General features: G+C 36.1%; 1 protein-coding gene across 6 annotated transcripts in view; it reads right to left on the bottom strand.

The window, feature by feature from the left end:
* LOC6045204 (steroid hormone receptor ERR2) overlaps positions 1-12204 on the bottom strand; it is a 66767-nt gene that overhangs the window by 36111 nt on the left and 18452 nt on the right. The window contains exons 1-2 of one of the 6 annotated variants that reach the window (XM_038249939.1): positions 8511-8553; positions 4219-4259 (exon numbers count right to left, since the gene is read on the bottom strand). The exons of 2 other annotated variants lie outside the window; for them this stretch is intronic. In XM_038249939.1, the coding sequence (XP_038105867.1) occupies positions 4219-4259; positions 8511-8538 (69 nt within the window). In that variant the 5' untranslated portion in view covers positions 8539-8553. Of the gene's footprint in view, positions 1-4218; positions 4260-7563; positions 7577-7726; positions 7991-8510; positions 8554-12204 lie in introns of those variants that run through there. 3 more of the 6 variants (XM_038249938.1, XM_038249940.1, XM_038249941.1) reach the window with 3 other exon arrangements.

Genomic DNA, 12204 nt, shown 5'->3' on the forward strand with positions numbered 1-12204 from the left:
TTTAGAACTGTCAAAGCGGAACCATTTTACTGTTTGAAAAATGATGCCAAGAATTGGCAAGTATTGTAATCGATCTATTTTTTTGTCAGGAATAAAAAAGTCCAGGGCGGCGAGCTTTTCAGGAATTCAAGGTCAACAAATCTTAAGAAAAAGGATGAAATTGAGATTGTCATAATTCGTCGCTAACATTTCATTTGGTTTTGAGTAAGACATAGACTCAAAACCTATGTTTGCGAATTGTTTACGACAAATTATCAGTAACTGTTTATGGCACCTGCCAAATAACATTGAATAATCTTACTCCTGTATTATCACTGCGCTTCAAAGATACATAATCTCGTAACTTCCATCCGGTTGCTCTTCTGATTCATAAAAATCCCCCACTTCTGACGCAATTTTTCATCACGTTGAAAACAAAGAAGGACTCTTTTGGCCGCCCATCGTTTAGTCTACGAACAAAAAAAGCAGCGAAAACTTTAAAATCATCAAATCCAAAATGTTTCAAAACGAGTCACTTCAGCAGCAAAAAATATGTCACGCTTGAGCTTGAGCAAAGCCTTCTATCTTTTTTATGTTTACATTTGTAGTGCAGTTGTATTAGTGAAGAGCAGTGGGGAGCATTCGGAAATCACGTTACGTATTCTGTCTTTTCAGCACCCAGTTTGAGACCTAAGAAATGCCCTTCACTAACATTTCAGTCCAAATTTGTGCGATTCATATGCAAAATCGAGTGTCCGGAATTAGCTTTTTTCAGTGTTCGAGATTCGAAGCACAACAAGTCATTTTAATTTAAAAATTCTGATGAAAACTTGTTGGAAAAGACATATTTTGCATGTATTCTCTTAAAACAGACTAAAAACAGACTACATCCTGATGATATTTCTACATTTGCAACTGCCAGCTATAACAAAAATGATATGCTAGTTGCATGCTCACTTTTATTTGAGCTATTTATTACTTTGGAACAGTCAAAAACACTTTATGGAAGCTGTAATACATGTTCAAAGTGCTGATAGGCCGATAATAGAAATAGGCTGAGAAAGGGTATGGTTCCCCTAGTATAAAATCGGAAACCAAGATAAGAATCGATCCTTATACCATGTGAACACTTTTTTGGAAATTGGAAATGTGGACAGTTGTTCAAACAAAAATAATGTTTTATATGGAGTGTGGCGAAATGTCAAAAGCCATAAAGTCGAATACACAAAAGGTCGAATGGAAAAATCTTCCAATTATTTTTTTATGTAATTTTTTTTCTTAAAATACATTTGTTACGTTTAAACGTGAAAACATTCAAAATACGTTTGCTGCACCCTCTTTTTGACGATTTTCTAAAAAACTTTTTTTTCTTTAAATCATAACTTTGCAACTATTTGAGCAAAAGACTTTCTACAGGTTGCATTTTATAGAAAATTTTCCAAGGAATTAGATAAAAATAAAATGCCCACTCATATTATATTTTAACGTTCTAAGTCTTCAAAATCAGTTTACACAAATTCCTTATATTTTCATTTGTTTTATTTTATCACCATCGTGTTCCCCAGACAATTTTACATGATAATCAATGTAGACCTCAAACTAACACAGCGATTTTACTGAAAAAAGTTTGATTTTGCGCTGCACTCTGTCCTATGAATTTAAATCCGAAATAAGTTTCTCACATATAAAAACCGAACTATGGAGGAATCATCCCTTTTTGTTGAAAAGTACACGCAAAATCATACTTTTTTCAGGAAAATCGCTGTATCTCGCCAATAGTTCATTTAAGATTGAGGTCTACATTGATTATTATGTAAAATTGTCCGGGGACCACGATGGTGATAAAATAAATCAAATAAAAACATAAAGAACAGGTCAACATTGAATTTTAATACTTAAAACGTTAAAATATAATATTAGTGGGCATTTAAGGGTTAAAATTTTATTTTTATCGAATTTCTTGGACAATTTTCTATAAAATGCAACCTGTAGAGAGTCTTTTGCACAAGTATTTGCAAAGTTAAAATTAAAAGAAAAATAGTTTTTTAGAAAATCGTCAAAAAATAGGGCGGTGCCAAAAATAGAGGAATCAGCACCAAACTTGGAATTTATGTTAACTATCGATAGATGAACGTTCCCTCCAAGTTTGGTCCAAACCGGTAAAGGTCGTGTCCAAAAGTGTACTCAGTTGAGATGGAATGACCCTTATGCGTTTATACTTCTTATATACCCCTTATATACTTTCAAGTATATAAGCCAATTTTTCAGCACATTGCTAATAACTCATCAGGATTAATTCGAATCTTCTTGCATCCTTAGATAAAGTTGAAGGAAATTGAATTTCCTGCAAGAATTTTCACACTTGAACAAATTTGTGAGAGTCCTGCGCCACCTGCTGCCAAATAAATTTTCCGAAATTTTAATTTTTTCTTGTCACTCTAATGTTTATTCTTAATTTTTGGTTGACTCTTGAAAATGAGTATCCCTTGTTCATTAATTTTGATCCGCGGATAGTCCTTTCGAAAAGAAGCGAGAGGAAAGTACTATTTGGCGAGAGTAAAGACCTCTCGCGCTACAACAACAACAAATCGTGTTCATTCGTTCATTAAAATAGTTCATCTCATTGGGTGGCTTATATGGACAAATGACCACCACTTTATCAACCGTATTTTTTACATTTTTTTTACATTTTTTCAAATAGACCTCGATAAAAATTCTTCGGCAAGCCTATCCCAATTCAACGAGTCCTAGAAATCGAAATTTGCCGGTAATAGACAGGAAAGAACAACCAAGAACTCAATTTGAATAACACATGTTCTCGGGCAGTTGAATGACGTATTTCGCACCGGGCTTCGCTGCCAGCTGGTGAGAACTCCTTTCTGGCGATGATTTGGACTCGAACTGCGGTTGCGGAGATCCACTTTCAATTTTAAACCATTTATTTTTTTAGAATATTGAATGAACATTTTTTTTCCGGAATAGCCTTGGGAAAAATCAGCGAGTTTTTTGTGCTCGCTCAGTGCAGACTCGTTATTGGAAGCCTCGCCGCCACGTTGTCCAAGGCCCAGGCGCTTGTTTTGCATAATCTTGTGGCGATCGGATGGCCGTCGGTGCGATAAGCTATCAACGATGGAAATAGCCGGAGGAGAATCAAAACTGTTTTGTGATTGATTCCGAGCGATTCCAGTGTATTCGAGATTTGTTCTGTCTAGAAATGTTGTGACTTTGTATAAAACGATTATTTCCTCCACAAAATCCCTGCAAAGTAAATTGATCCCATCTAATCGACCTGATTTATTTCGATCGATCTGTAAAACACGCACCCTAACCCTAACCCGATTAGAGCAGCTCCACGTGAGCAACGTGATAGATCGACAGCAGGAGATTCAAACTGGAAACAACAAAGTTGCATCCAATCTACACGGAGAAAAAAGAGTTCCCAAAATCGTGAACACCCGTTCATGAAATTGGGAACCACGAACAAAGTGTTCAAATGCCATGGTACGATTTTCAAAAACGTACCATGGAATTTGAACACTTTGTTCGTGGTTCCCAATTTCATGAACGGGTGTTCACGATTTTGGAAACTCTTTTTTCTCCGTGTATAACAGAAGATACGTAACTTGTATGTAAAACTAAAGTTAAACTGGGACGTCCTCTGCCTCACTCCAGAACTTTGAGGAACGAAAATAGTATCTCCAACACCAGCATTGTGCCCTTGAACTGAAGTTCAACCGCAACATTGCTGTCTGCAGTTATTTTTAAAACGAGTGCCATGACGAGAATTCTTGACTTGAAGGCACGACATGGTTTAAATTAGTCCAGCAGTTCAATTTAAGTTCAAATCGGGATGATGTTTGGAATGCTTCAAGCTCCATTTAACAAATTTAATAAAAAATGTTTGGTTAAATGATAGTTCCATCGTTTCAAAATAATTATTCACCAAGCACAAAATTTCCAAGTCATTACCAAGAATTTGTTCTTTTTGCTAGCTCCTTTCAAATCTCTTAAGCCGACTTTGCCGATTTTCATTCGCCTCAGCAAAAAAAAAACAAAACTTAGCGCACAATTTACGCACAATAATGCGTTCTACCGTCTGCCTATGTATACATAAACATGAAGAGCTGAACAAAATTATGGCAAGAGAAACTGCCCACCGAAATTCGGGCTTTGAATTCTTCGCCACGAACTATGAAGTGTGCGAATAGATACAGTACGTACAGTCTCGTCGAAACTTACTTTGAAGACGTCTGAAGTGGATGGAAAATTTGGACACGCACCTGGAAAGATAAAATTGAGAGAGAGAAAAAAAAATATTATTTTCTAGTTAGTTTTCTTAAAGTTTTCAAAAATGGATCTTTATTTTCAACAAAATCAGAAACTGTTAAAATACTGGCCTAAACCAGAAGCCTGCATTATTAGAGTGTAACAAAAATGATTTTTTGGCGGGCATTCAAGGGTTTGTTCCAGTGGGCATACTAAGCCCAAATCCAAAATATGAGCTTGATTGGACGTAACAGGAGCTGGCCCTTTGCATTTGAATTTTAAATGGGATTTAATCAGTAAAAAAAGATTTTTTCAAAAATGTCACTTTTTGGGGCATTTTAGCCACTGATGCGTTTATTTTCAACATCATTGGCGTGTAGGTTGGATCCTTGCGCATCTTTTGGTATATCTGGAGTTTTTTTTTTGAAAAGGTCCTATAAACCAAATTTTCGATTTTTGCTTTTTGGGTGTTTTTAGAACCGCCTTGAGTCAGGGATATTCAAAAACACCCAAAAAGCAAAAAATGAAAATTTGGTTTATAGGACCTTTTCAAAAAAACTCCAGATATATAACATTGAAATTGGGAGCACCCTGAAGCTCGGTACAGACCTTCAAAGTTTGTCATTTTTTTTCGAAAAATTGACCCCAGACCAGTTTTCTACGAAATCGATCTTTTTCTTTTTTTTCTTTTTTTTTTTCAATTTGATTAGTGCGCTGACCACGCGGACGCGCTGTCTTGTTTTTGCTTGCTCATTTTCATTTCTTTTATGTCGCTGTTGGTGTGCTTGGGTGAGTGGTTATTATAATTAAATAATGGCATCATTTCTTTTGTGATCAGTAGTGCGGTGCCTGTGTGGACGCGCAGTCCTGTTTTTTCGTGTTATTTTCCGTCTCTTTTGTGTCGCTGTTTGAGTGCATGGGGTGATTGGATTTCTTCTTCTTCTTTTTTCATTTATTTTTTGTTCGCGCGTTCGTTGGCCGATGAATTTTATTTTTGTTCTCGATATATATAGTTTTCGATAGAAACGATCCGATTTTTGTTTTTTGAGACAATTAAGTCGTATTGCTGGATTAAGTCCTTTCCATATCATCGAGGATCGGAAGGCACGTCGACGGATATGTTTTAAGGCTTATGATATAAAATAATTTCAATGAATGAAGCCCTTCCTACATCACCGTTGATCGGAAGGCACGCCGACGGAGAATTTCTGGAGAATCGCGGTCGAATTAATACTATATTTAAATCCCTAGATAGGTATCTTTCCGCAGCCGGCTGCCTAAGATTTTTAAAATTTCAACCGATAAACAAATTGCTCATGGTCGCATCACCTACCACAGTGAATCCTGACCTCATACCCATCTTACTAACCCCTCAAAACTCATGTGATACTTTGTCGGAGACGCAGTCGATTTGGCGGTCCCATCACTCAAGTATCGGCTAACATTCCCATCCACTTCCCGTGTCTTACCACTGGTCGTGGCCGGCGTCGGTATTGATCAGCACGATAGGGACCTTTGAAAATTGCGAAGGGGTGATGATTGGTTCCTACTTTTCATCTGTGGTCCACGGAGCAATGTTTGGGGGCCCTGGTCAATAACGAAGTAGCAGCTACGGGTAGACACCAATGCTATGCTATGCTAAATCGATCTTTTTTTTCAATTTTAATTTTAATATTTTTCAATCCGGCTGAAACTTTTTTGGTGCCTTCGTTATGCCCAAAGAAACCTTTTTGCATCATTTGTTTGTCCATTTAAATTTCCATACAAATTTGGCAGCTGTCCATACAAAAATGATACATGAAAATTCAAAAATCTGTATCTTTTGAAGGAATTTTTTGATCGATTTGGTGTCTTGGGCAAAGTTGTAGGTATGAATAAGGATTACACTGAAAAAAAATGGTACACGGTAAAAAAAGTTGGTTATTTTAAATTTTACTTTTTCTTACTAAAACTTGCAAAAAACACTATTTTCATTTTTTTTTTTATTTTTTGATATGTTTTAGGGGACATAAAATGCAAACTATTCAGAAATTTCCAGGTTGTGCAAAAAATCTTGCATTTTATGTCCCCTAAAACATATCAAAAAATGAAAAAAAATGAAAATAGTGTTTTTTTGCAATCAAGTTTTACATCAAAAAATTAAGTTGAAAAATTTTTGCGACCAATATTCCGATTTTTTGAAAAAATCAGCGTTGATTCAAAAATTCACAACTCGGTCAAAGATTTTTGCACAACCTGGAAATTTCTGAAAAGTTTGCATTTTATGTCCCCTAAAACATATCAAAAAATGAAAAAAATTGAAAATAGTGTTTTTTTGCAAATCAAGTTTAAGTGACAAAAAGTTAAAAAAAAATAATCTAATCTTATCATTTTTTTCAGTGTAGTCTATATCCATATCTACAACTTTGCCCAAGACACCAAATCAATCAGAAAATTCCTTCAAAAGATGCAGATTTTTGAATTTTCACATATCATTTTTGTATGGACAGCTGCCAAATTTGTATGGAATATTATATGGACAAACTAATGATGCAAAATGGCTTCTTTGGGCATACCGAAGGCACCAAAAAAGTTTCGGTCGAATTAAAAAATACAAAAAAATCGAATGACCGAAATCTGAGAGGATTGCTCTAATAATGAAAATAAGTTTATGGAAAAATATATACCTGATACAGACTTTTCCAGAAAACATGCAGACCCTCATTTGAAGACTTTCATTTGAGGCGTTTCGCATCTGGCGCGACTCACGCACGTAAACAAAAAGACCCGGCCTTTTGAGGTTATGCAAAAAATCACCCTTTTTGTAGGTACAAAAATCTTATTCTTATCATAACTTTTTAAATACTTTACTAAACAGAATAATTTTTAATAGGGTCTTATGGGACCCCAAAACGAATCGAATAAGGCTGACCCGACCAACATCGGTTCAGCCAGTTCTGAGAAAATCGTGAGGAAAAAATATCATGTCTACACATATCCCCACAGACTTTTGCTCAGAATTTGATTCTGAGTCGATATGTATTCGTGAAGGTATATCTAGAAGGTATATTTAAGAAGTTCATTTTTCGAGTGATTTTATAGCCTTGCCTCAGTGAGGTGAGAAAGGCAAAAATCCAAATTTTCAAATCTATCCGAAAGGATTTAAAAATCCATGTTTTGGTATGTACTTCTTCAGTGAGGAAGTTTGTCATGCAAGGAATTTCTATTTTTCAACATGAATTCAATGAATTCATGACTTAAAATCAGTGCTTAAATACAAAGGATGCCTTGCATGAAATAAACAACAAAATTAAACAAGCTTTATGATGCTATCGATACCGGCTTTCATCAATTCCTGGTCTAGCTTGCCGTGGAGAACGAAATCGACAACACTCAACGTCTAACACTGACGAAGCCTCCCCAGAACGACAACGCCAAAGCCAGGAGAGTCTTCTACATGATTCAATTGTGTTGTAGTAACAAGAACAAGACAACTACTAACACACATACAAGACGAACAGCAGACGTTATGTATCCAATTCATTCTGCCACTTCCTCCTCAGGAGCTTGAACAGAAAAAAAAAAACAACTTTATACCACTATTATCATCATTCTCTGGCCAAGAAGTTTGCGGTGGGTAAAAAACTTCTGCAAAATGAAAACGAAGAACATTCTTTACACTTTCCATACGCGACGCCGCGACGCGACTGTGTACTTGCTGCTGGGTAACACACTGACACATTTTTTTTCTTGTTCTCTACCCACAAGTCTTTTTTCTATGTTGCTTTCTTGTTGTTTTTTTATATTTGCCTTTTCTTGTCTTGTGTTTCTTTTCTTCTTCCATCCATTTTAGATAGAGTTGAAATATTCTGCAAGTTTTTTTTAGAATTTAGAATACATTTGTCTGAATTGATAATAAGAATTTCTGTAAAAAAAACTGTCCAGTTCTATTCTGAGTTCATTTCAGCACGGTAACGATCCGTAAAATTGCCATTCCATCTGGCAGAAATCGCCTGAAAAAAAACGCACTAAACTGCAAATGCACATCAAAAGAAAATAACAAACGAAAAAGCAACAACAAAATAAAGAAAAAAAAACAAACAATTCAACCCACAATCAAACAGCACCCAGTTGGGAAGGATGCAATCGAAACAAAAATAAAAAAAAGCGAAATAAAAAATAAACGAAACAAAACGAAACTGCGGATGCACACATCACGCCAAAAATTGGCACTGCTGTTGCTGCCAGGCTGACACAAAAAATAAATAAAAAGCTGTCATACATACAGATATAGTGCTTGTATAGAGCTGGCATGCATATGTAGCTGCTGCTGGTGGTGATTATTCAGAATTATGAAGTCTCGCTTTTTGAGTATTCTGCGCTCGACTTGTGTGTCTGTCTGGTTAGTTTAGTACATTCAAATGTGCCTATCCGTCATCGTTGTTTCTATCAGTATTGAAATCATTGATGACGGTAGGGCAATACGAACGGAAAGTGAAAAGAAAAAATAGATTATTCGGGTGTCAACCACTGATTTTTTTTGGTTTAGGAAACTTGTTCAGATCATTTTTGCATTTTTTGTATTGTCAAAACAAAACAAAACATTCAAATCTGGCTAAACAAATGGAGACGCATAATATTGGGGTAAATCTTCGCCAACTCACACGATATTAGCAACAAATTTTTATGTATCTGGAGTTTTTTTTTGAAAAGGTCCAATAAACCAAATTTCCAGTTTTGCTTTTTGGGTGTTTTTAGAACCGCCTTGAGTCAGGGGTATTGAAAAACACCCAGAAAGCAAAAACTGAAAATTTGGTTTATTGGTCCTTTTCAAAAAAAAACTCCAGATATCGTGACGGTGGAGCTGTAATGTTCGAACCATCGAAAAAGACACAATTTTCAGTACAGTCATCGTGCTATCATGTCGTACGTCGCTTTTTGACGTTCCGAGACAAACGCGTTTTCAATGTTTGACCTTGAATAAACAAAAACGAAAGCATGCAATGTAAACAATAACAAACACGTTTTGTTTGGTTGACCATTCTGTGCATTACCTTGAAGTTTGGTTGAATTTGGTTGCCGGAGTCCCGAGTTTTAATTGAAAATGTTTACGGTAGTCTAGCTTGTACGTGCGTCAAATGCGTTTTGACCTGAAATCCCTTTGGCCAATTGTCGCACTTACATCAATTTTCAGGCTGTGTCAAGATAGCACGACAAGATTGAAACTTCTTTCATATGAAAAGTGACAAAAATTGTCGGAGCTTTTTTGGGTTTTTCATTGAATATCTCGTGATTCAAATCGAATTCTGAGGATCTGTGAAGGTCAAAATATGAGGCATTGTGAGCTGCACAAAATTGCAACGCAAAATTTATATCTTTGAAGGAAAAATCATGACAATGATGGAAGTCTTCACGTTAACAAAACATTATGATTTTGCATTTTCTTTCTTAAAATTTTCAATTGTCATTAATTTTTTTTTGCTCTGTTAAAATGCCAGTCTTCAACAAACGACGTGACAACAAACTATTTTGTTGTTTAAGCATGACTTTGTAAGTACTTCCGTAAACTTTTTTTTTCAACAAACTACTTGCAAAATTGAAAAAAAAATCAGTCATAAGTACAGCTAAAGTAAGGGAGCGTTCTTTTATTACGTAACGCAGTAAGGGAAGGGAGGGGGTGTCGGTGGCTTTTACGAAATGTAACAAAAATTGGGGGAGGAAGGGTGTGATGAAAAATTATGTTACGTAACGCAAAATTTTCATATAAGCATTCATAAAAAATTGCAAAAAGACCTTGTGTTACGCGTTACAGGGGGGGTAGGGGGATCGCTCATCTGTCACGATTTGTTACGAAGGGGGGGGGGGGGAGGCGGAGGGGGGTCAAAAATCCCAAATTTTGCGTTACGTAATAAAAGAACGCTCTCTAAGAAGAAATATCGAGTTTTAGGTTTGAGTATATATTTTCTGAGATATTTATAAAGTATAAAGGCCGTTGCAAATATTTTTTGAAGTTTATGTCCCTCGACTCTGACCAAAGTCGAGGGGGGCACAAAAATAAAAAAGTATAAAACTGAAATTACGAGCCATGTTTTAACATTTTAATAAAAAATGTGTTTTAAAATGCATTATACACCTGTCCAGATGTTTTGACATCATTAGTTTCCAAAATATCTAAGTATTGACGAAAATTTTAATTTTTGCGAAAAATATTTTTTGCGGTGCTGTACATTGGAATTGAAAACATGCAAAACATTTTTAAACAAGCCCAAACATGCTATATATGATTTTCAATGCAGAAAAATGCATTTTAGATTGTTTTCAGTTGATTAGACTTCTATTTTCATGGAAAATTAAAGTTTTTTGGAAAAATATTTTTTTTGCCCCCTGATTTTTCAGACCAATTTTGAAGGGGGGGGGGCGACATAAACTTTGAAAAATATTTGCAGCGGCCAAATTTTAAAATATTAATTAAAATGATTCACTAGTTTGTATTATATTTTAACAGTACAAAAGCAGTATGATCACTAAAGATTCGATCATCATCATCATCTTCAAATTGTCGTGATGACTGCATCCACTCGCGTCTTCTCCCCTCACTCACAGATTTCAAGAATTGAATCCGACTGTGCCTGTGAATGTGTGCAAAACAGAGAAAGGCCTACCACGAAATACAAAAACCTAAGAGAGCGAGAGCACAAGCAAATGCATACACGTATGTATCCATCACTTTGCTAAGTACACTCTCTGCTTCTGCTGGTAGGCCAGTCAAGTTCAGGGTCAACACGGAGATTAATTTTAGTTTGTTGTGCAAATGTTGGGTGCAGAGAGTGTGTTTGTGTGAGTGTGTGTGCGCGCGATATTTTTCGCGATTTTTTTTGTGTGCTCTACTGTGCAGAAAGAGAATTGCACAAATGAGGGATTATGCATGCATTTGGTCGTGCTCTTCTTATATACTCTGCGGGCTTGTTTGTTTGTGTGGCTTAAGTTTATTTGAATTTGCTAAAATTGAGAAGCGTGAACGCAGATCGATGGAGTGCTGCTGCTGTGCTCCAGCAGTGGATCTATTTACATTATGAGCAACAAAATGAAAAAATTCAGAACAAAACCAGTACGAAATGCTTTTCTGGAACAGATGATGAGATAGAGAGCGAGGAAGAGGGATCGAATGTTCCACATTGCGTAACTTGCAGTTCAGTATCGGTTTGAATTTAAATCTAATAGTTAAATTTGCCTGCCTGTGTGGATCAATCGGACCGCGCACTGGACTCACAATCCAGAGGTCGCCGAATCGAATCCCGAGGCGGACGCAAAAAATTCTAAGTGTAAATATAGGTTTTCGGTGCCCTCTCCCCGTGCCATACCTTCACACTTAGGAGACCCGGGAGGCGGAGTCTTGTCGCAAAAAGAACGATACGCGCCTGTGAATCCGTTGACGAAACCGCAAGGTTTAAGAGGGCCACATTATAAGGTGTTACGTCGATTCCGTATTTAAATTTCATTCTTAAAAACTACACAAAGCCTTGTGACAAAGGCATTACGGATAACTAGTGTTAGTAAATTTTCACGATTTCCCGGACAGCGTGATAACTAAAATCAACAAGATAGTACGACAGCGTCGATTTGTTTAAAGAGTTTCAGAGACCTGGGGGTCGTTAAAGTGGATGGGTCACAGAACTCGAATTTAATGATAAAAATAAGAAGAAAAAACACAGGAAAACAATTTTTTCCTATGTGATTCTATAAAAGTATCCACGTGGATTATGGATGGCCCCTAACTTTTGAAGGAATGTTCTAATCAATTTGGTGTCTTCGCAATGTCGATGAGCAATGTTCAGAAACAAAAAATATTATTCACACAAATTCAATTTCCCAAAATCCTTACTTTTTTGTTTTAGAGTTTTTTTTTTTTAATGTTTCAGAGGATCAAAACTCGCAACTTTTGAGCCTTTGAGAAGTATGGTCTAAAATTTAGCCACCGAG

Source organism: Culex quinquefasciatus, chromosome 1 (genome assembly GCF_015732765.1).
Source record: "Culex quinquefasciatus strain JHB chromosome 1, VPISU_Cqui_1.0_pri_paternal, whole genome shotgun sequence".
Lineage (NCBI taxonomy): Eukaryota > Metazoa > Arthropoda > Insecta > Diptera > Culicidae > Culex > Culex quinquefasciatus.